The sequence below is a fragment of the Amphibalanus amphitrite genome, unplaced genomic scaffold (genome assembly GCF_019059575.1).
Source record: "Amphibalanus amphitrite isolate SeventyFive unplaced genomic scaffold, NRLGWU_Aamphi_draft 000396F_arrow, whole genome shotgun sequence".
Taxonomy (NCBI): Eukaryota; Metazoa; Arthropoda; class Thecostraca; order Balanomorpha; family Balanidae; genus Amphibalanus; species Amphibalanus amphitrite.
The window spans coordinates 334,174-359,870 of NW_024881890.1; the positions used below are offsets into that span (position 1 = coordinate 334,174).

At 48.0% G+C, this 25,697-nt stretch overlaps 1 protein-coding gene across 2 annotated transcripts in view; it reads right to left on the reverse strand.

Annotated features, from left to right (window-relative positions):
- Positions 1-1,142: 1,142 nt before the first annotated feature.
- Positions 1,143-25,697, reverse strand: part of LOC122390441 (corticotropin-releasing factor receptor 1-like) — a 38,373-nt gene continuing 13,818 nt past the window's right edge. For both annotated transcript variants that reach the window (XM_043383396.1, XM_043383395.1), the window contains 8 exons: positions 25,483-25,583; positions 25,140-25,246; positions 20,171-20,300; positions 18,509-18,665; positions 17,249-17,379; positions 12,432-12,517; positions 7,394-7,532; positions 1,143-3,968 (listed from right to left, as the gene is read on the reverse strand). In XM_043383396.1, coding sequence (XP_043239331.1) covers positions 3,678-3,968; positions 7,394-7,532; positions 12,432-12,517; positions 17,249-17,379; positions 18,509-18,665; positions 20,171-20,300; positions 25,140-25,246; positions 25,483-25,583 — 1,142 coding nt within the window. In that variant the 3' untranslated portion in view covers positions 1,143-3,677. The remainder of the gene's footprint in view (positions 3,969-7,393; positions 7,533-12,431; positions 12,518-17,248; positions 17,380-18,508; positions 18,666-20,170; positions 20,301-25,139; positions 25,247-25,482; positions 25,584-25,697) is intronic.

The following is a 25,697-nucleotide window of genomic DNA, read 5'->3' on the forward strand; positions in this document are numbered from 1 at the left end:
GCATTTTTTTTTTTTTAGAGCAAATGTTGATAAAGTGAAATACACAATAATTTTATTATAACAGGCTATTATCTATAGTGCACACAACTTTTAACCCAATGCACTTTTATCGAGGATGTATTTACACATTCGCTCGACGGAACAAAACCCTGAATATAGTGAAAGTAACCTATCTCCAGGCAATATTGTAATCTGCATTTGAACTCGTGCGGGCAGAGCTGTATCGTATCGCACCAACGATCAGTTTTGACCATTACCCTGGACATATGTCTAGCATTACATAAATGCAATTTCAGCATTATAGAAATATAATCGTTCATTCCACTGAACGACCGTGTGTTGTTACGCAATCAGATCATGACGTCAATTGATCAGCAATCATTAGTTTTCCACTATACTGGACATAATGGCGCACATCTGGGCCCAATAGAGCGTTGCATGCGCTCCATAAGCCGGAGCTATTTCGGGGGAATTGCGCCTATCTACTAACAATGTCCATCCCGCTGAGACCCCGGTCAGGCCGATTACCGAGCGATGATTCACAATGGCTTTCCGAGAATGATTGAAATAAAACATCCGCTTCGGCTCAGTTCTAGCTTTCGTTTACTTGTGATAATCTACCGATGAGAACGTTGCAATCATTTATCGTTCGATAACTAAGTGCCAACTGTGAAAAAGTCACCGTGCTTCTTTTGCATCGCAGCGCATACAAAACGCATATCAGTGGTATGCACGATGAAAATATTCTTTTTAAATTTCAAATTCAGACAATTAACTACCTAATTATAATTGATTTAGAGAACTGACCAGTGTGCACGGACCCAACGTTATAAAAAACGTCCACATTCCCAGCACTTTGCATCACTGTCCACTGTTTCAGTGTTATGTAAACCATGCCCAGGTAGAACCGATGCACATCCAGCATTGTGGATCGTCCTGCGATAATCCAGTACACGCCGATCCCTCTGATCGGTCGAGTCTGTCTCGGGCTGAAACTATGTCGCCGCTGTTTCCAACCGTGCCTGCCGTACCAATATCGTCCACTGTTCCCAACTGCTCCGCTCAGCCGACGGGCAGTCGACGCCGGCCCGGCCGGGACGGCGCTTTCATGACCCTATCGAACACCGTTCAGACACGACAGCGGCGCTCGGACCAGTGTATTTGCTGACTGTCCAATCTCCGTCGACTGGACCCAGAAGCACACTGCCGGCCGACACGCCTCGAATACAGATAGCACCATGATCCCACAACACTGCGTCACCGGTCGGGGGGACGGGGAGGGGAGAGGGGATGGAGGGGTGGGACTGGGGACGGCCGCAGGGGCTCGGAACGCTCCCCACGCACGGAGCCCCTGCAGACCGTCCCAGAAGACTGGAAGGGGTGATGGCCTCATCTGAGTCCAACCGAGCGGCGTGGATCGTTCTGACAGGAGCATTCGCAAAGGTCAGAAGAAAAACTGGCCGACGCGCGACGGTGGACTGTGTGGACTGTGTGGATGTCAGACGTGGACTAGGTGGAGAGGTCAAATTTGGGACGGCTGATTGCGTGGAAAGGTAGGGCGGTGGACTAGAGAGATAAGACGCATGCAATGTATATCGATGGAACGTCTGCAGTCTTGGGACACTTGACTGGAATAGACCGAGGTAGGACGGTGATTGGAGAGGCTCACACGGACGTGGTAGTGACAATCAGAACACAGTGCGACGCCATCACTTAGTGTGACGTCATCGTAGTGACGTCACCAATCAGCAGGGACACCGTTGAACACCCGGCAATCCCGCAGCGGGGCCACCCAACACCGACATCAAGGGGCGACTATTTGTCCACACGCAACACTGGCAGAAAAAGTCGATCTACTTATTCGCAGCATGGCATTACATTTCAAATCACATGATCGTTTAAATCTTAGGTAGCCCAAAGATTCATACGATCGTATGCGTACCTATAAGACTCAAATATAAAATGCGACATGCGTGTTGCATTTGACACAAATCGTGGTAATTGACTAGATGGCTTATGAATGACGAACGAATCATAAGCCAGCATAGCAATTGCTATTCAGTCGCAGCATCGATCAGCATTCTAATGTGCAATGTGTTCGGGATTCAAATGAAACCAAATCTGCCGGAAAATAAGCAAAATCGTTCAGCTATGACGCCCTGATTAACATATAACATGACATAGCGCTAACGAGCCAACAGAAACATTTGCTCCAGGAGATCAAACACAACTTATGACATTTGCTGAAACCGGATATACCTAACCTATAATGAAAACCCTTCAAAAGCCTAAATACGAACATAGGATCGATCACTTGGGCTGACAACTCTGCATGCTTCTCTTAGTGATGCTGACAAAGATTCCAGCCGCGGCGATTTTACAGTAGCTTTTGCCATTCTGAGCATTATCATTTCCGCATAATTTTGATGGTTGAACATTTCTGTTCACGTTACTGGCTTGCCTATTGAAGGACAAGCCGGAGGTGCTCGCATGGGCTGGGAAAAGCTATGCACGTATCAGCTAGCTACTTTGATCTTTGAACAGCACGGCAATTCATCGCAAAGAATATCATCAGGGTGTGTCAGATCCGTTAACACCATTTCTAAGACGCACGTAACGTGTATGTTTCATAACTCGCAAGCACACTCGTCTCGTAAGTAACAGATCAACGCTTTACACCTCAACGCACATATCACACAGACAAAACTCATGCATTTGCGCTTAAGCTCAGCATTACACATGCAAGGTTGTCCTGATGTCTCAATCAGAGATCGACATACTCTGAGCAGCGCGTACAGACCTGATACACAGTTTCCCACTCGCCCTCACAAGTATGCGGGCGTCTCGCGGGTTGTAAATCTCGAGCGCCGATGGTGAGTGGCCTCGCGGAGAATTACAATGTCAACAGCAGGCGCACCACACTCGCCATCGGAGCGAGGTGTCCCGGCGCTGAGTTCACGTATCGAACGTCACGCCACTCAAGAGATGATCGTGTGCTGGCAATACTAGAGATGACGGTAATGATTCTTCCCGACAGAAGCCCACTGGGCTGCTCGCAGGGTCCATTGCCCAGTGCATTGCTCATTCCCTCATCGAATGTCTACATTCGTTTTACACGTGACACTGCCGTTTAAAACATGTTGCGTCTGCGTGCACGCGAAATGTACCGGCTCGCACGCCGGAGCTTGGCGCACACTGACACGCTTGGTGACGCTCCTGGGATGCGATATTCCCCGAAGTGGCATCATCAGAAATAATATCCGTTATTTTCTCCGATAGTACGAGGGGTCTCCCCGCTGTTACAGCAAGAGTCCTCTGTCCGGTGCTTCGGCGTAACGATATTAATACGAGCCGGGGCCAGTTTCCGCAGACTGGATTGTGACATTTGATCTCGCTACCGCACCGGGGCTTCTCACACGAAGCTCGCCATCTCCGGTTGTAGTGTTGAGCTTCAGTACTGCTTCCCAGACCTAGCACTCTTGGGGACGTTTAGGCAGCGGGCTCGTATGTCAATGATAGCGTTATCGAGGCTCAGTGCCAAGTGTTTCCACCACCTGCTGCTTTTATCACTTCGTCCCAGTTTCTTTCCGGCAACCCGCACTGCTAGCCTCAAAGAGGCTCACCCCGCGACACTTTTACCTCGTTCTCTCGTCATCTCCCGTGGTGCGATGGCCGCCTCAGATTTCCGTCTCGCCCTGCGGCGGGGCCCGCCGCGACCAGTTGGTCTGCTGACCGGCTGCCTTGACCTCAGTGGGTGCGGCGGCCCCGCCCCTGCAGCTGGTCGTCCACTTCTGGGGGCGGCAGCAGAGCCGGTCGGCCTGCGAGACGAACAGTGTGGAGGTGCGGCACGAGTTTTTGCGCGACCACCGACTGCTGTTGTGCGTCACCATGATGCGGTAGTACTTCTTGCGGATGGCCACGCGCACCTCCGAGTTGAGGAAACAGTACAGGATGGCGACGAAGATGCCCTGGAACAGCAGGGAACGCAAGGGGAAGCGATGTAAATACAGAGTCGTCAAGGTGTTGAGCTAGTCAACCTGTACTGTCACTATGAGCGTGTGCTTGGTAAGGACACGATAAAATGATTCCTGCGTTCGGCTGGGGAAAGGTAAATCAACAAGATAAACATTCTTCTCGGAAATATTCTCGCCCGGAGCCGTCTAATGCTGCTATCATACGTGAGTAATTTCATTGCTGTCGTGATGCTATAACCCTGACTTTTAGTTCTTTTTAGTCGCACACTGTAGAGACTGACTTTAGCTACTGTGGACCACTGAATTATTCAGCAGACAATTATTGTGTGACGCGTGATGACTTAACCCTCGCACGACCAGGCCATTTCTCATAACACGAACGACCAGGGGGGGGGTTGTTACGACCCCCCCCCTGGCGTTTCGAAACGGAAGGTCGTAGAGCTTAGCGGAAAAAACCAACGGATTGCTCTCAACGAGATCTCGCGATTGGTGGTATATTTTTTGGTCCTAGGTCAACATTTGACCTACTTTTGACCGGTCAAAGGTCAAATTTTCGGAAAAATAGACTTTTTTCAACTTTCGGCGGCGATTGCGGCAAAACGGTGGGAGATATCGACTTGAAACCTTCACCATCGTGTTCCTTGATCAATTCTCTATCGTTTGGTATGTATTTCGTTTCCCTAGCTCTAAAAATGGCGCGTTGGGAGCGCCGGAAGTCGGCAAGGTCACAGTCGGCGGCAGAAATTCGAAAAATCAAAATTTAAATTTTTGAAATTTGATTGTATTTTTGGATTTGGGAGGTCCATTTGCTCCCTGTAGAAGCTAATATTGCTGCATATTCCCATTGAGGTGACAAGAATTAGCAAAATAGTGGTTCGGGCGCTTTTCAAAAATAGTACCGGACGCTGTTCCCCTTGTGACGTCATAGCTCCGTGACCTGACCTGACCCGGTCAAATTTCTTATACCATATGATAGCCAATACTTGCCCCAACATGCATGGGAAGTTTCATCACGATCCATCAACCGATGTCCGTACCACCGGCAGAAAACCTCGGGCGTTGGCACTCAGTTTGTGAAAATCCGGCCGGAGGCTGTACCTCTTATGACGTCATAACTCCGTGACCTGACATGACCCGATCAATTTTTTTTCGGCAAAAGATGCGCAAAGGTTGCCCCATAAGGTACCCAAAATTTGGCGGCGCTGCGCGCCGCCGTTTTTGCACTATTTCCGAAAAACCTCAGGGGGGGGGTTGATACAACCCCCCCCCTAGGCGTTCTAGGGTTAATGCAAGCATTTCGCCAACGTCTTACTTTACGTTGGCCGAGTGTATGTTTTGCTCGATAGTTCACACCATCCTCTGCAGAAGGCAGTAAATCACATTGCGATATTTATTGCTCCTCGACGCACACTTCTCAATATTGGTCGTTTGTCACGTCTGGACAGACAGACACCGGAAACTTGTACAAATTAATCGTTTGAGCGAGCTCTCAAGGATACTGAACAGTGTGAGGGTGCTGTTAACCCTCGCCCGCACATGCCATTTTCCCATCCTAGAACGCACATGGGGGGGTGGTTGCCACCCCCCCCCCGCGCCATTTCGTTCCTGTTGGAGATAGAGCTTAGCAGTAAAGACCAAAAAGATTCTTTGGGAAGAGACGAATCCAATGATACCCAGTTTTACCTTCTCAGGTCAGTCATTGACCTTCCAGGTCAGGTCAAACTAAAAAATGTTGCTGTTTTGGGTCACCGTTGGATATCAAGTGTGCTGCTTATCAAATACCGATGACGATGCTGTTTTCTGGTGCCAAGCCAGCTAGAACCTCTTTGTCACACTACCCGACCAGAATTTTGCTGCTGAGGTCATTTCAGGTCAAGTTAGGTCAAGGTCAATTATATGTGTTTGTATGTCTGTGTGTGTCTGTGTGTATACTGATGTGTGCACCGATTGTTTTTGGGTCCATATTACATGAAATCATGATCTGAGAAGCTTTTACCAAAAATGCAGTCAAAAAACTTCAAAAAAGTAAATTCAGCTTGCCTAAAACGCAATTATCTTAGGTGACCTAGGTTGACCTTGACCCTGACCTTGACCCCTGTACATCGTCGAACAACATGTTCCATGATAGGTAGGAGGTAAGACTGGCAAAAAAGGCCGAAATCAGGGTGTCAAAAGCTCATAAGGCCCATGGCAAACGCAAGATGTTGAGAATTGGCCATTTGGGTCATGACATGACCTTAAAAACAAGGTCATATCTCCAAAACCAAAAATCACAGAAACTTGAAATTTTCAGTGGACATCAAGAAAGGATAGAGGAGCAGCTATACGAAAAATCAGCCTTCTAGCTCTAAAAATGTTGAGTGCAGAGCAGAAAGACTACCTGGGGGGGGTGGCAACCACCCACCCCCCCATGTGCGGGCGAGGGTTAATGGACCAGATTGATGACAAGTTTGTGAAATTATTGTAAAAAAAGCCTCTTCGCATGAACCATTACATGCATCAAATGCACAAAACAAAAAATAATCGAACGTAGCTAGCACCCAGTGCTGTTTTATGGCCCACTTTATTTGGTGCGGAATGATTTTTTTATAAGCAGCCAGCGTGTAAGTCGCTAGTCCATTTATCATAACCGACCTTATCTTGACATGCCGAAATGAGAGCAGATCAACGTCTGTTTTTTATGAAGGAAGACGCCATTTATTACGTCTACACCGCTACAGCTGAGCACATCCGTGTGATTGCTTGTTTGAAACGCATCTCACAACTTCAATGGCTTATATACTTAACAGCAAATTTACATAAAGAGGAAAGCTGTCATGTGCAAAACATCCATAAATATAATTATGAAAACTGCATCATTTAATTGAAATTAAGCTCGAAGATTACTAAAATAAATATAATATTATATTGCAGTAGAACATCAAAGAAGTTCAAAGATGAATAGACGGACAAACAAGTGCGAGCAAGTGCATACTTTTAATAAGGTTTATTAAGCTTAAATTCAGCCTCAGCTTAATTGGCTGGGCCGAACTAAACCAAGAGTCAAGCTAAACGAACCTAGGTGAAAAATGTTCTTTTTCTATCCTGGCCTGCAAAAACAACCAAAATTTAATTCCTGAAATCAAAAGCAGTATAATTGGCGACGCTCTTTCATATGAATGTTACACCACACGCATACACTCTGAAGTGTATTACAGTCCTAAATATGCCTATTAAAATAAAGTTGAAACGTTTTTCCGATATACATATTTGCGGCAAGTGTACAAGGCAAAAGCTGATCTATTTTGCGCTTTCAGTTGCTCAATGCTCATGCACCCACGTATGCTTGGACGGATACTCCCCTTATCATGATATTTTGAACATGCAAATCGGTGCATTTATAACACCGAATGAAAAGTGTGTATTGGCATCTGACTGACCTGTAGAGAGTGCAGAATGGAGTTTGTAATCAGGTACACCTGGTATTTTGAGTCTCTGTTGTCCGACGGTCGAATAAAGAAGAACAGATTCGTAATTCCCAGCAGTGGAAACAGGATCGCCGTGGCCTTGATGGCTTTCCTGAAACAGACAATGGCGATAGTTCTCAAAATTCCGAGTCAGCGTTTGGTAAGCCGGTGTGAAGTGACACTTGATTGGTTCACCAATCACTGTGGCTCGCGTCCATGTATAGCGGCGATGAAAAGTGGCCTGGTTAACTCCCGGAGGTCAGGTGGCCGCTGCGGCGCACAAGCTCCCAATCTCAGACCTTGTAACCACATTCAACAGCGGGCTGAAGTTTGCCGAGATAACTCGGGCGTCCAACTCGATGGTCGTCCGGCCGCCGATCAATGCTCAGGATTCCGGCCAGTCTGCGACCCGCGCCCATATGGCTATAGCGGCTTCCGTCAAGTACTTATTGTGTTAAAGGTTTTCTTCCACATGGCCTTTTAGATAGATGCAGCCTGATCTTGTGAATATCTTATAGTACCATAATGCATTAGGTATATCAGTTACTGAAGATGTTGATTGTTGAAGGCTATTTAGCTTACAACACAGCCAAACTGTTGCTTACTATACGATTATAAATCATTTTAACTCGTTTCTAAATACTTTAGGAACATATAGAAATGCAACTCAAGCACAAGGCATTGAACTGATTTCTCTTGCTTTAATATCATGTCACAGATTCCTTAGCAACGCCTTATTGCTAGACTGAAATATGCACGCCTAAGAGCTAAAGAATGAATGTCTCCTATGCATACCTATATTCCTTTTCCTTAATCGCTTTACACTTTTACTAACATAACACATTGTCTTATTAGACTGTGCTCATTACATCAAAGCGAGCACTCTAACTTAAAAGGTTGTGCGAACAGCTCGCACGCACAAAATTGCGCCGTAATGTAATTTGCTTCCCGTCTGCCACGTGACGGCGCGGCGGGCCGGCCGGCCGAGCGATCGGCACAGGTGCGTTTGTGCGTGGCTCAGAAGCAGGGCTGCAGAGTGAGAGTTGGAGTCGGAGTCGGCTGGCGTCGACAATTCTGTCCGGAGTTGGAGTTGGAGTCGGAGCCAGTTTGGGAAAAAGGAGCAGGAGCCAAAGTCGGAGTCACCGAAAATCCATCAACTACGCAGACGACCTGGCAGGGCGACGGAATCGGAGTCGGAGTTGGAGTCGATAGGAGTCGACAGTTCTGCCCGGATTCGGAGTCGGAGTTGGTTTTTGAAAGCCGGAGTCGGAGTCGGAGTTGGAGTCACTGAAAACCCATCGACTCTGCAGCCCTGCTCAGAAGCTCCTCCTCAGTCCTCAGCCCGTCCAGCAAGCCGGCCAGATACTGGCAGCATAGACTGTTCCGCGGCGCTCCAGCGCGCTGCGGTACAGCCTACCACTTCAGGCTGGTCCGCGCCGCCGCGGCTCGTTCCGCGTGGTTCGAGCGTCGGACGACACTACGGCGCCGAGGGGCGCTTCGCGAATCAAAGATTAATCGCGAAGCAGCAGATCAAGGAAGTGAGTCTGATGGCCTAAATGGTCTGATAACTTTCAGACATTATCAGCGGCTGACGCAAAATATAAGCAAAACTTACGTTCCGCAAAAATATGTAAAACGAAAACAAGCTCCGATCTTTACGAAGTAAATAAAACCTTTCACCACAATACACCATAATGCATTATTTTGGTGAACACCTATCGGTGAGAGAATGCCGAAACCGTTGGCAAATATTTAGGTAACTTTAAAGTTAAATAGTTAAATATTAGCAGAATCAAACATCACGAAAATGTTAAGACGTCCTGCAGATGCTTTCCTCAGTGTGTCTACCACTACCCTGCGTTTGAAAACCTTCGCATTTTACAGCTAGCTATTGCCAGTGTTTTAAATTGCGGCCACTCAGAAATAATGCAGAGAAATCCAATGCTTGGATATCTCTGCCGATTCGTTCGATGCTCCCCGGGCTGCTAAGCTTCACTTTCGACCTCTGATAAATTTACGTGCAAGCGGTGTCATATATTAACATATTCCAGGGATTGGCCAAAGTCGCGAGCTGTCACTGACATGATTAATAGACCATCAACGAGCTGACGTCTGCAGCTGAATTAATCGCCTATTCTCCACGACAATTACTGGCATTGAAGGCCGATCTCATTTCAAACGCCATAGCGCGGTGTTCTATCGTTCAATAAATCGGCCTTGCCTCCGGAAAAGAAATGGACACTGTATCAGAGGTGAAATTGACTGGCTGACAGCACAGGGGTAGCTAGTTACCGTTCAATGATAAACAGGGCTGTAACGGACAAGGTCGAGGCGGTGTACAATGAACAGCACACGAGCTATCTCAGTGGTGCATGCGCTAAAGGAGATCGAAAATGGGCCAACCAGCTCAATGACGATTTGACATGGGATATTTTGTTCTAAGCATACACAATAGGAAATATGTGAGTTGGGTTTCTTTTATTCACAGGTCAGAGGTGGACATGCAGATGTCAATATACATATACATGTTACAGGCAAAGTGAAAACTCGGGCATTTTGCAAAATGCCTAGGCAATTTGCAAAATGCCTGACCCGCCAGGCATTTTGCAAATTGCCTAGGCAGTTTGCAAACTGCCTGACTCACCAGGCATTTTGCAAACTGCCTAGGCATTTTACAAAATGCCTGACCCGCCAGGCATTTTGCAAAATGCCTGAGTTTCCATATATTCCACCGTTTTTGTTGACTACAGGCGTTGATCATAAACGTTCCACTGTGACTGTGCCCACAACACATTTCACATGTGTTTTGGGCACATGTGACACATTCCACGGTCACGAATACAGAGTGTCACGGAATTGTTGCGGGATGTTGTACTTGTGTCCCGAAATGTATTGCATCGTAGTTGCGTCAGTGTTCTCCAGCACCTCGCTGACAAGTTATCAGCGGCCACGTGGTCTGTCCCCGCGGCACCTGGTGAAGCTCAAATAGGCCTCTGTAGCCCATCATGCCCCAAACGAGAATCCTCAGTGCCCCGATAGGCGTTATCACAAGTGTATTCGCGGCCATTGAGGCGACGTAAGAAAAGAAGAAAACATCTGGCCTCAAGAACTTCGAATTATCAGTTAGCATGCAAATTTTCCTTGATGTGTAGAGAATCTACGATTAGTTATTAGAGACAATTGCATTTAAAATTTTCCTATTATGTTTTTCCACCGTTTGAACACTATATTCTCTTACTAAGCTAGAAACACTGATTATAAATAGTTCCAGTATCATCGTCAAGAACAATAAGGAAGGCTTGAAGTGAATACAATAATCTAAACGGTTTGTACGATGTGAAGATCACTTCTAAAATTGCCTGTAGAAATATTGAAGGCAAAAATTCACCTTTTTCACAAGACAGATGTCTATAAACCTATTCAATGTGTGAAAACTCAGCCGGTATTTCGTCGCCTACAGCCCAGCTTTCCCTAGTGACCGCTAGAGGCGCTGCTATCGATGTCCACCCGTACATACCGCCTAACGCATTGGGTGCTTCACCGTCTCGACGGTGCAGCGCCTCTGAGCTGCTGTTGGCCCAGAACTGGTTGTCGGGACGATTAGTGACTAAGAAGAGTTCTATTAGCCGTTTTCACGACGGGCTATCCGGCGAGTGCACCTAATTTGACCAAATCTACACCTAATCTCTTTTACAGCAAATATCTTTATTTTATGAATTTATTTCAGTGTTTTAACCGATGATGCTCTCTGATAATATGACAAAGGAGGCATATAAGCAATTAGTACAACCCTAGCTGATAGCTACTAAGAGACGCACTGAACCTAATTTGACAAAATCTGCACCTAATCTGCACCAGATGTGAACCAAATGTGTACCAGATGGCCGTCGTGAAAACGGCTAATATCGCCTCACGGCCTCAGCATTGTCTGTCCTGAATGGTCCAGATTTGGTGGGTTTTGTCGAAATCCAGCTGCATCACTTATGGATGACGGTAAGTCAGGGTTGCAGACTGAGGTTGAGCGGCTTCAGCTTTAGGGTAACATCTTCAGATACCGGGGGATGGCCGATTTAGATGCAGAGTGCCCTGGTACAGATGCCCTGGTGCCGGACCCGTTAAAATTACATCCATTCAGCACTCAGGAGGGGCATGGAGGGACAAGACCGCGCCAACCGTGCATCAAGTTCGTGGCACTCTGTATACCTACACCTTGCGTCAATTCTGTCGGGATGGAGTCACCGCTGAATGGACTTGAGCGACCGTCTCCGTACCTTTCGTATATACGGAGTTTAGCCGTGTGTATAAAAGCTGCGATGTCCAGCATTCTGCCCTGGTGGGCAACTGTTCCGGCAGAGACGGTTGATAATGTAAACGTGTAACAATCAAATTTCCGTAAATTGGAAAAGTGTTCTTTTCTGATTAATATCCCCCACAGTATTTAAAAAAGCCACCAAGAGCCCTTAGAAACAGTACAATCATTGTACCGAGCGCATGTTTACCCACGAAACCACGCCCGGTGCTCGGCACCCGACGGCCGCTGGGACTCAGTGACCTGAACTCGGCGGCGCTACCCGGAGAACGCAGTGTCCCCTCACTTGGTGCGCATTGACAGCGATAAACTTTTGTAAGCGGCAGTTACAAATGATGCTTACCTATACATCGTCGCTAGTGCGAGTTTGATGTCAGGCATTTTGCAAAATGCCTGGGAAAATATTTCAGGCAGTTTGCAAAATGCCTGGTGGGCCAGGCAGTTTGCAAACTGCCTAGGCATTTTGCAAAATGCCTGGCCGGTCAGACATTTTGCAAATTGCCTAGGCATTTTGCAAAATGCCCGAGTTTTCACTTTGCCTGTAACATACATACTTCAGCGTTTTCAGCAGCACTTAAACGCTAAAAAAAGTTTGTGTGCTACGGTGCTACTCATACTTTCCACACGCGTTGCTATTAAAAGGCATGTTGCGCAGTCACTGTGCTTTGGAAAACTTGTCTGTTTTGTTTTTCCAATTCTCACCTGATTTTCTCCATTTCCATAGTAGTGTTATTCCTCATCCTTGTCACCAGAATGCGCACCACGTTGAACAGAAAGAGCATATTGATCTGTAAACAAACACGAGAGTCAAACATACAGATACACTCCGTATTGCGTGCCTTCTTCAGTCATCTACAACGTCTCTACGACGATTCCTTGACTTGTTAGCGGTGTAAGCACTGTCATCTCATCCAGTAAAGAACATTCGACCGGATGTACCAGCGGGCAATACTGAAAGCATTAAGGAAATGCTGGTATATGGCTGCATACTGCATTATTCGCTAGGTATTATCCCAGATTACCATATTATCGCCGGATATGCCTGTCATCATACGCCAATGTGCATTAAATGGCATTTACGGTGCCGAGAGCGGATAAAAACTGACAGCCGCCCACAGTCCGTCAACACTAGTTGGCAGGCGCTATAGATAAAGCGACAACCAATAACAGAACTGACAGCGCATACAACAATTTAACCAGTGTCTCGCGCAACTACTGACAAGAAAAAATAACAGCAGCCGCAGTGCCTTAATGAAAAAGACTATATACATTTCCGAGTTTTTGTGACGTAAAAGAGGCAGCCCAATCTCAGACGACAACATGTGCCTCGACATGGAAAGCTAAGTAATATCTGAAAGACCGTTTCGGTTGGATCTGTTTTTGGCTAAGCGCGTAAGAAAAGTGATATTGCAAAGAAGTAAAGCAGTTTGCTGAAGACTTGGTGGTGGGTCACCTATTATCTATCATCATCGAAACAGACATGTCACTGTCTGTCCGTGATACTATGTAGTGATGGTCTGACCGTGATACTAGTCACTGTCTGACCGTGATACAGGTCACTGTTTGACCGTGAACCAGCCACTGTTTGGCCGTGATACCAGCCACTGTTTGGCCGTGATGCCAGCCACTGTCTGGCTGTGTGCAGTGGGCGCCTACGGACTGATTGCAGGCTGACACTGCCAAGGCTCTAACTAAACTAGAGGTACAGGTTTACGCGATAACTGTATGTTTTGATATGTATGATAAACGGATGCATTAGTTTGGGTGTAGAAACTTGCATTTTTATTGGTATTATTTGTGTAGAACTGGGTAACTGCTTTTAATTGGACTATAAAGTATGATGGTGATGCATGCGAGTTGTTCGAGCCCTTAATAAGTTAGAATGTTACTCAATTCAACCCTACCCTACCCTACCCTACCCTACCCCTAACCTACCCTACCCTACCCTACCCCTACCCTACCCCTACCCTACCCTACCCTACCCCTACCCTACCCTACCCCTACCCTACCCTGCCCCTACCTCTACCCCTACACTACCCTACCTTACCATACCCTACCCTACCCTACCCTTACACTACCCTACCCTACCCTACCCTACCCTACCCTACCCCTACCCTACTGTACCCTACCCTACCCTACCCTACCCCTACACTACCCTACCCTACCCTACCCTGCCCTACCCTACCCTACCCTACCCTACAATTCCCTGCCCTACCCTACCCTTCCCCCTTACACTACCCTACCTTACCCTACCCTACCTACCCATACCCCTACTCCTACCCTACCCTACCCTACCCTACTCCTAACTTACCCCCTACCCTACCCTACCCTACCCTACCCTACCCTACCTTACCCTACCCTACCCTACCCTACCCTAACCTACCCTACCCTACCCTTACCCTACCCTACAGCTTACCCTACCCCTACCCTACACTACCCTAACCTACCCTACCCTACCCTACCCTACCCCACCCTACCTCTACACTACCCTACCCTACCCTACCCTAACCTACCCTACCCCTACCCTACAATTCCCTACCCTACCCTACCCTACCCTACCCTACCCTACAATCCCCTACCCAACCCTACCCTACCCTACCCTACCCTACCCTACCCTACCCTACACTACCACCGACAGTCCAAGTTTCAGCTAAATCGGCCCAGAAACGGCTGAGATATTGCAAAAACAAATTAATTGTATTTACTGGCGAATCCTCTTGGCGAGCGGTGCCTTGTGTCGGCCTTCGTTGTCAAAGGTCAATGACCTGCCGGCCCACTCAGTTTTTTAAGCGAACAACTGAGCCCAAAGCACGTGCACTCTGCTCGGCGCTGGTCGCGGCCCCACCACGTGCACACCGCTGAACCCATCCCCTCGAAAATTTAATACGTCAAATGAGTGCATGCGTTCGACTTACAGCGAAAATTTCACCCCCGTAGCCCTCACCGTTCCCGAGCAATAGTGTGTTTTTGCCATTTCTAATGTTAACCCTATGGGCACGCGAGCACGCGCCAAGGTCGCACCCCCGGCCGCATCATGCCCAAAATTTAATACGACCTACGTGTAAAGGTGGCCCACATCGCTGTAAAATTTCACGGCCGTAGGTCAACAGACGCCGCCGCAATAAGCGCTACAAAGTGACTACGTCGCACACGGCGGGGTACTTTTTAGGATTTATAATATACTAGAGGTACAGGTTTACGCGATAACTGTATGTTTTGATATGTATGATAAACGGATGCATTAGTTTGGGTGTAGAAACTTGCATTTTTATTGGTATTATTTGTGTAGAACTGGGTAACTGCTTTTAATTGAACTATAAAGTATGATGGTGATGCATGCGAGTTGTTCGAGCCCTCAATAAGTTAGGATGTTACTCAATTCAACCCTACCCTACCCTACCCTACCCCTACCCCTACCCTACCCTACCCTACCCTACCCTACCCTACCCTACCCCTACCCTACCCCTACCCTACCCTGCCCCTACCTCTACCCCTACACTACCCTACCTTACTATACCCTACCCTACCCTACCCTACCCTTACACTACCCTACCCTACCCTACCCTACCCTACCCCTACCCCTACCCCTACCCTACTGTACCCTACCCTACCCTACCCTACCCCTACACTACCCTACCCTACCCTACCCTACCCTACCCTACCCTACCCTACCCTACCGTTACACTACCCTACCCTTCCTCCTTACACTATACCCTACCTTACCCTACCCTACCTACCCCTACCCCTACTCCTACCCTACCCTACCCTACTCCTAACTTACCCTACCCTACCCTACCCTACCCTACCATACCCTACCTTACCCTACCCTACCCTACCCTAACCTACCCTACCATACCCTACCCTACCCTTACACTACCCTACCCTACCCTTACCCTACCCTACCCTACCCTACCCCTACCCTACCCTACACTACCCTAACCTACCCTACCCTACCCTACCCCACCCTACCTCTACACTACCCTACCCTACCCTACCCTACCCTACCCTACCCTACCCTACCCTACCCTACCCTACCCTACCCTACCCCTACCCTACAATTCCCTACCCTACCCTACCCTACCCTACCCTACAATCCCCTACCCAACCCTACCCTACCCTACCCTACCCTACCCTACCCTACCCTACCCTACCCTACACTACCACCGACAGTCCAAGTTTCAGCTAAATCGGCCCAGAAACGGCTGAGATGTTGCAAAAATAAATTAATTGTATTTACTGGCAAATCCTCTTGGCGAGCGGTGCCTTGTGTCGGCCTTCGTTGTCAAAGGTCAATGACCTGCCGGCCCACTCAGTTTTTTAAGCGAACAACTGAGCCTAAAGCACGTGCCCTCTGCTCGGCGCCGGTCGCGGCCCCACCACGTGCACACCGCTGAACCAACCCCCTCGAAAATTTAATACGTCAAATGAGTGCACGCGTTCGACTTACAGCGAAAATTTCACCCCCGTAGCCCTCACCGTTCCCGAGCAATAGTGTGTTTTTGCCATTTCTAATGTTAACCCTATGGGCACGCGAGCACGCGCCAAGGGCGCACCCTCGGCCGCATCATGTCCAAAATTTAATACGACCTACGTGTAAAGGTGGCCCACATCGCTGTAAAATTTCACGGCCGTAGGTCAACAGACGCCGCCGCAATAAGCGCTACAAAGTGACTACGTCGCACACGGCGTGGGCGGCGGCGGGGTACTTTTTAGGATTTATAATATAGATAGATTGTCCATTAGCAGCCGCTGAAATACCCACTGGCACTTCACAGTATCCGTAGCTTCACAGTAGCTTTAGCCCAGCGCTCTAAAACCACATGTTCAGATCTGGCTTATTTCAGTGACATCAGATTTGCGTGGGAGTCCATGGTGAGAAAAACTCGTGGTAATTCGGTTAGCAAAGGCACAGGGACTCAGTGCTTAAAGATATCAGGACGTATTGCGCACAGGTACCGAGACAATGAGCGACGAAACGCCTGTGAAAATTATTTAAGCTCTGCTTGGCCGTAAGAAGCACCTGCCGATCAAGTACGAATATCCTTCGTTTGATCAGTGCACAGAGAATCACCACATAAATAAGGACGATCATTTTTGTGCCGATAGCACTTGCGTAGCCATTGGTAAATAGCGCCCGGTGATCTTCGAGAAAAGCACAAAACGCGCCTTTGATGAGCGACGTTCCGTTGATAAAAACACAGTAGAGGGATCATAACGCACAGCAGTTTCAGTCGTTTCTGAAATATAAGGAGGTTGCAAAACAGTTCTTGACGCTCAACAAGCAAACACAGTTTAGTGCCAATTAAATTTGTGCATCTTCAGATTGGTTTGTGCGTTTGTGAGCTTCTAACCTTCTGAATGCCAGCCGGGATGATGCAGTGATTGCTAGCCTCTATCACATGCATGTTTCCGAGAAAGCTAGCGATTTATGTCTTCGAGAAAAGCTAAAGATTTATCGACCTCACGGCACTCACAACACACACGACACTCGTGGCAGCCATACGGCACTTATAACTCACCCCCAGCGCTGTGATCATCGGGGCGATGAGAAGCCAGACCTCTGGCAGCTGAGCGTATCCGTTCCAACAGTTGTGTGGCAGCGCCCGCTCCGTGACCAGCGCCCAGGCTATGACGAACACGGCAGACAGGCCTGCAAACAGCAAACAAATGACGTCACTGGGTACCGTCATCAGCGCCCAGGCTATGACGAACACGGCAGACAGGCCTACCGACAGCAAACACATATGACGTCACTGGATACCATCATCAGCGCCCGGGCTATGACGAACACGGCAGACAGGCCTGCAAACAGCAAACAAATGACGTCACTGGGTACCGTCATCAGCGCCCAGGCTATGACGAACACGGCAGACAGACCTGCCGACAGCAAACAAATGACGTCACTGGGTGCCGTCATCAGCGCCCAGGCTATGACGAACACGGCAGACAGGCCTGCCGACAGCAAGCATAAGACGTCACTGAATACTGTGCATAAAATGCAGATATATTTGCAGGGACCTGGATACTATACATAAAATGCAGATATGTTTGCAGAGACAGACGAAGAAATCAATGACATCGCAGATAAACTGAATTGTCAGCATCAAGAATATGCTTAATAATTTCCAATCATTGTCTATGCTGATGAACGCAGCCTTCTTCACCAAAAGATGCCTGAACCATGAGCTGTCAATTGTAGATATTGTATCCACTAAGCTTGCCAGATGGATAGCTGCACCGATGGTGCGCCCGGGTAAAATCCGTTAAACTGCGATACCGTTATTCCAAAAGGTTCGGCCGGTCAATTTATTCCGGTCATGCGGGCCGGGCACAGATGATATTGCTCTTCTGAAGGCTCTGAGAAATGATGCAGCTAATCCATAAAATAAATCACGCAGTGGATCATCCAAGGATGGACTAACGAAAAATAAAATAAGACGGAGTAGTGTTTAGAGTTCGGAAAATTAATTGACATACAATTGATTGTTGACAATCGCAGCAACCTAGGTAATTTTCGGCCAATTGCAGGTAGGTAATATATACTGTTTGTGCCTCTAGATTGTTTAATTACACTTCTCTGAAACATATCCCATTTGCATGCGCAGCATTTTGACTCTTCTGCATTTCTTGCTTGCGCTACGAAGTAAAAACTGCGACAAAAGAAAAACTTCTCCCTTCTCTCGTCTTCTGTCAATGGAAGAGCTGTCGCGTCTGGTCAAGTCAGCGAACACTATCTTACAAACTACCTAACAGCATCACAGACATCTTGGCGAACTCACCCCATCCGACCAGGTGGAGAAACTTGAAGGGCGCGCGCGAGTCGAAGATGGAGACGGTGATGCGGGAGTGTAGGAAGAAACCCTCGTTCCACATCCACATGATGGCCGAAATACGGCCGTACATCTGCAGTGACACGATCACCTTGCAGAGCCATTCCTGCGGGGACGCGACCAGTCACTGGGTCACTGACAGGTCACTGAGTTCAATGAGGAGGCACTGAGTTCACTGAGGGTCACTGAGATTAATGAGATCACTGGGCGTCACTGATATCACTGGGGTAACAGGGGCCACCGTGGGGTAATAGAGGTCACTGAGGCCATTTTGTGTCACTGAGGTCACTGCAGCTCACTGGGTCACTGGCTCGTTGAGGTCACTGTAGTTATTTCTGGTGGACGGTGAGGTGAACGCAGAAAAACATGTGCTATGCCGTGTAAATATTAATGAGGCATTGTCATTGCCAGCGAATCTGCTAGTCAAAATGAAAGCCTAACCAGCATTGAGTGATATTAAGCCTTGTCACTTGACCACTAGACAAAGCATGCGCATTGCGCATTGTGACACGGCGTCATGTGCAGGGAATTTTCAGGGGTGCAGTGTTGCGCTAATAATTTTTTTTTTGTTAATAATATATTGTAATAATATCATACATTGTACTGCGCTAATACAGAGTTTCTCTTGTTGCAATGAGCTGAATCTTGCCGCCGTGCTGCCAGTGTCATAGGCCATTTAACCGTTTTATCGTTTCAGAATGAGCCTTAGAAATTAAATCATGGAACTAATTACAAAATTTGATTACTCTCATTGCGTTCCAATCATGTATGAGGGGAAGTCCCACTTTCTGCGAAAGATGTCAGCGAACGGCAAAGTTAGCTCTGCTCTTGTAGCTAATTGCGTCACGTTAGTTTTCCCCTGGCAGTGATAATTGTGCGCTAGCGTGATCACGGAGGTCATAAAGGCTTCTATGACAGTCTATTTTGAGCTCAAACGACCTTATGAGTGTTCATCCCACCAACTACTTTTGTTGCTTTGGCCGCAACTTAGGCGTTTCAACCTTGCGGCCTTCATTTCCGTTGCAATATGCAAAACAGTAATGCTTTTGAGACATTCAAAGCACTGAAGGAATGGTATGCTCTGAGAATAGAATGAGCAAATCATGGCTATCTCTCTGGCCAACGAACCGCACTGCGCCGCACTTATTCATGCCAAGGGGCGGCTTACATTCGAACGAGCTCGAATTTCCTCTCAATTATGCCTTCTGACGCCGAACGCCATAAAGCCGGTGAAAATAACGACCAACCGAGCCGGCCACTCGTGTAGCTACGTATCGAATAGAGGGAGGGGAGGGGGGACTGCGGCACGCCGGATAGCAAGACGGTTGCGTAATGCACCGCACTTCTATCGTCTCCGTGGGTTCTCCGTCCGGTAAGGCTTGAAAGGGCCTCTTCGGCCGAAATGCTCAAAACTAAACAAACTGAAACTGGAACTTTTCCGGTACTCTCCACTGTAGATGCCCCGGCCGACACTCCCTGCCACTTATCGGCACTCGGTCTTGGCGCTCACCACGTCCCTGTACGCCCTCCGTCCCGGCACTCATCACGTCTCTGTACGCCCTCCGTCTCGCCACTCCATGCCACTCATAGGCACTCCGTCCCGGCACTCACCACGTCCCTGTAGGTCCCGCCGCCGCGTCCAGTGATGAAAGGCTCCGTCATGATGATCATCAGGATGTTACACAGCATCAGCGCCACGATCAGGTTCTTGTGAACAGACAATCGGCTGCACTGGAGACACCTGCAACCAGAGAACGCTGAATGTTAGCCGCTAATATGTATTGAGGAATTACCATAGATTGTGCGCTCTCGAGGGAAAGCGTGAAGATTGCGCAGCTTAAGAAGGGGATGCATAGCGGCGATAGATATATGTAGATTCCCTGTTACTCTAGATTCTGTCACAGCTAAGAGTGCGTTTTTAAAGAATGCGTATGAACTCGCATAAAAATCACTTACGCAGCATGTGTTGGAGATGAATGAATTGGTGTGAATAAAATGAATAAATGATATAGCATGCAACTTTTCTCACAGGTCAGGTCGGTACACCTATCATAACGTCCGAGCATATCCATCCAAAAATAAACAGCTTCTAGTGGTACGGACAGGGAAATCAACAGTTAATCAGGATTACTTATGAATCTGTTCGGATTCGAAAGGCTCACAAACGGCCCGATAACTGCTTCATCAATCAGCCTCTGTCGTCCGCGGCCCACATGACCGAGCCTCCTGCAGCGCTGCCGGACCTTTAGCCATAGATATGGACCAGACATTGATGGTCAGAACACCACGCCACACGTGACTCGAACAACATCCAATTTCTCATAGCCCCAACGGCTCCAATTTGGTCGTGATTTACTGACTGCTGTGCGGACACTTATATGAGATATCTGCTGAGCATCGATAATGGAAGTGCACTGCATTCACTTCTAGCACTGGTAAAACTTCTTTACCACACCCACTTTTCTCTTTCTCAGGCACAAGAAAATAGCCTGGTCAAGCATTTTCTGTAAAACCAGTGGTGTAGCATACCGAAAACATTGGTTTGCATCAATCCTTGCATTCGCTTTAACATATGTGGCTGAAAACGGACCCAGTTTTGCCCGAACCCTGTGCATTTTCCGGAAATTGCGAAAGTATATTGCCACTGATGCGTGTTATTTGTTTCGTTTTGGTCTGAATCGGAGGCAATATCTGTGACACAGATGGGCTGGCTGTGGCGCCGCATCAAAGGTCTCCCTATGCGGGACCGATTCCAATACTTACGTTTGTTTGAATTTCCTCCACTTCACTGTCTGTCTGGTCGCTGGCCTCGGTAGACTTGCGATCGAGATTTAAATAAGTTTTTTTTATTTATCTACCGGTTTCCATGGGCACCGGTGATTCGGATGGGATAATCGGTATGTCAATTTAGACCGAAAACGCTATATGTGAATTAGAATAAGGGATTGAGCGATTAGATATAGCTAATCTACTGTAACTTAAAGCTTGCAACGAATGGTGCGAGGAAAATCATGCGATATAAATTTAGCAATCCGGATCACGAGCATGCCCATGGAAACGTGGTCATTGAAATAAAGAAATACCCGGATAAAGGCTATTTCAGTGAGCAAAGGTGCACACTGTACATACCCAGTTATCTTGTACTTAACCGTACATCATTGACGATTGATATTAAATAGAAGTTCCAATGGAAGCAGCGCGGTAAATGCTATCACTCGCTTCATGATAATATGATAATATGCTTCCTGATGATGGTCAACACTCAACAGGCTGATGTTAATATATCAAATCCGGCTAACGCTGGCAGGAGAGGCTCGCTCCGGACTATTTAGACGATCTGCGACTGAACGCCACTGCGAGATCCAAAGAGCGGCGTCTGAAGACTGGTATGGGCTCGCTCGACAGCGGCCTGCCAGCTCCGCAAGCTGCTGGGACACTCAGCCGCTCGGTCGAGCGGCCGACAGCCGCTTGCAAAGTGCTTGCAACAACAACAACAACAACAACAACAACAACAACAACAACAACAACAACAACAACAACAACAACAAGCAACAAGCTTGCAACAAGCTGCAGCTTGCAGCAGCTGCTCGGCGTTTTCATTTTTGTTTGAGTTATGAGTTAAAGGCCGACAGGTAGAATTTACGAATATCGTTTTCGCCAATATCCATCTGATTAGAGAAAATTTAAAAAAAATACGTTGATTCCTCTAGCCGAGGGGCGTACAGGGCTGCTGGTCTTGTTTGGGAGAGCCCCGGCAGCGCGTTGTTGACTCCTTTCTCAGATGCAGTGCGTGACGCAGTATGAGTGTCCCCTCCCTCGAGGAGAGGGGGGAGGGGGCGGAACGAACGCAGCTCGCGTGCCACCCACAAAGGAGCAGCAGGCAGCGAGGGGAAAGCTAAACGGCTGGTCGTGTCAAATAATGGGAGCCGAAATCACCTAAATATGGAGCACTCAACCGGCTGAGCGGAGGATAATTAATTATGATAGCTGTTTTTATTATTTGACTGATATACGGCGCTCCTATATGTTTAAGCCTTGATATGTGTAATTCATCTAACTCATCTGAGGGCACAATGGCACCACAGTCTGTGTAAGGCATACCAGCATAGTTCATTACCAAAGACAGATTTGTTCATCACAATCAGACGTAATCGTCAAGATTAAATCTGCTTTTCAAACCAGACTATAAACGCTTATAAGTGATTATAAGGGACTATTCTTAACCAGACTTATCAAACTAAAGATGTTAAATTGCATAATGCATACATACTGGTATGCATGCTATTGTAATTTATCATCAATTTATACTACAGAAGCATTATTTCACCTCGCATTAGGCATCAGTTTATTGTTTTGCATAAACTAATGCTTTTAAATGCATCGAATGCCTTCAGGCTGGCCCCACCAATCGGATTGGCGCTATCGGCCAATGCTAACACGCCTCATGATACCCACTTAAGTATCTCGTGCGCCAATCGGCCATAAATGCCTTTGTAATCTGATTTACTCAAAACCTGATGCAACCTGACTCAGAAAAGCATCGTGCTTGTGAATCTGACACGCCATTCATCTCAATTTTGGACAAAACTGAGTTATGAAACGTCAACATCGCATTATTCCGAAACACTAAGCAGCCAAAGGCGGATCATTGTCGCCGGGAATCAGTTCCGCTCCATGGCCGTCAAAGTAGCCATTAACGGCCCACCGGAACTTCTCCCACGCTGAAGGGGTACAAGCTCGGGGGCGACGACCGTCTCAGCTAGAAGGGGCACCGGCTCGGGGGCGACACCCGTTCAACCCCGGTGGGCGGCGGGACGCTGTGTCAAGGACTGTTTGATTTCTTGGCTTTTTTAGAGACGCATCAGTCAGATCCGTCTCAAACGCCTACTCCACTGCTCCATGACGGACGCCTGTTTCAACCCGGCGCGGTGGGGCGGCGCAAAAGTGCGCGGGTGACGCTCGCTCCCCCCGGTAAGACGCGCTGTCTCGTAGCTGAATTCCACATGAAGCTCTGTCTGGCGGCTGAGGTCCACACGAGATGCTGTCTGGCGACTGAAGTCTACCGTTGCGCCACACCCTGACGCCGCTCCCCTGACCCCAGCCGGGCAGTCGCCACAAATGACCGCCGAGCGCGGCTGAACCACACCCGATGGAGACTGATCGGTCAGCTCCCGCGGGCACTGAGCGCCCCTATCGGTCGGACGCTGACTAAACGACCGTGAAACAGAGCGCGCTGGCCCGCCGACCGGCCTGGTCCGATCCGGCCCGGTCCAGCCCTCAGCTCCGGCCGAGAAACGCAGTCAGCCGCACTGGGCCTTCTCAGAGAGCGCTGATTACTCGGCGTTTGTATGCAAGACCGCTGTTTCCTTCCAGCTCTTTCATTTGCAGATATGATTGTGGTATTGTGGCTCTGAGATTAAATCGAGTTAGGAAAGCGGCTAGAATGACTCGCTTACGCATTGTTGCAAGAAACGTCCCTGAATAAGACGTAACGATGGCGCAATTGAATGTGACCGAGATCCTTAATTAGTTGGAACTTATATTCTTATATTCATAACAAAGGAATATTCAACGGCAAAAAAGAAATATGAAGCAATGCTGAGCGATAAGAATCCGCCGTACGCAATACGTCAGACTTGCCACACGGAGCACGAGACTCCTACAGGCACGTGACGCGTCCACCGGATTCCACCGGTGTCCCAAATTACGTCGTAACTGGGGAAATCATCCACCAGCGTGTCCTCTGTCCTCCTACGGGAGTCGTCAGCCGCCAGTTCTGCGGCCGCTGCCGACAGTTGGTGTTATCACGCGTCCGGCTGGAGTACCTCCGGACACCTAGATCTGATGAACTGCGGCCCGCGTCCGTCTCCGGAGAGCAGAGTGACCCAGTTCGGCCCTCATCCGGCGCGGCACGCGTGGGTTTACGGCCGCGCTCGAACGACTGCGAGGTGGGCATCAGGAGGCTGATTAGGAGGCTGATTATGGGGAGGACGCCGGGAGGAAATTTCCATTACCATGTTCTTCAGACATAACATCAAACAGGTTGTGGGACTTTAAATTTCAATCATTCCTTCAAAAGACCTAACAAGAATTTATATCATCTCTCTGATTAACGAGAGCCCAGCATGTGGCGTGCGCTGTGAGTGTGATACTGTAATGTCTGGCCTCTGTGTACTGCGGCACAGCCTACTCTACAGGATTTTCATTGTGCGATCTGCAGTTTCCTCAGCAACGAATCGCGACAGTTTTAGTGAAAGAGGCACGAAAATCGATACGTTTTAAAAATGGATAATATATTTTTGTTAATTACGAAAAGCTGACATACACTTTTGCAGCTAGCGGACCGCTTAACTTTTAAGCATGCCTTCAAACAAGTCGAGGTGGTGGAACTTCTGCCTGCAGCTATCTGCCATCTGCACCGGCCACCAGCAAACCGTCACAATATACATGCCCGGAGAAGTTAATTTTAAAGAAAGCAGAAATTATGCCAGAAGAATTGCCAAAATTATGGACAATTTTCCTATTTCAGTGACCATGCATAACAGCTGTATCGTGCGGCCCTGTTCTGGTGCCGACTCACCTGAAGTAGCAGAAGATGAAGAGGGCCACGGAGAGAAAGACCAGCGAGGCCAGCGAGCCGAAGAACGTGATGTAGGTCAGCAGGGCCCTGGAGCCGCCGTCGTCCACCTGGGGAAGCCAGCGGGCCAACCGGTCAGCGCCACAACAGACATCAGTAACATATCCCTACCCTGTTAATACCAGCGTCCCTAATGACTTACTTCCATTACAACGCCATAACATCAAAGGAAGCTCCCGATACTGAGAATTAATGTTTCAATATTGACGCTGCATTTAATTATGACTACAACATCGATGAATAATGCTATGAGATCTATGAATTGATGTTGTTCCGGCTGTCTGACCTGCTCCAGTTCGTCCAGAGGTCCCATGCAGAGTGTGTAGTTTGTCCAGTTTCCACCTCCTTTCCAGTGGCCGGTGGCATCACACTCCCGAAACGCCACGGCTAAAAAAAAAAAAACAGAAGAACAAAGTCAACCAACTACGTAAGCCACACGGACAGAGAATGTTGAACTTGAGCGCAGCGCAAAACTGCGGTATATTTATGAAAAAAAACGTT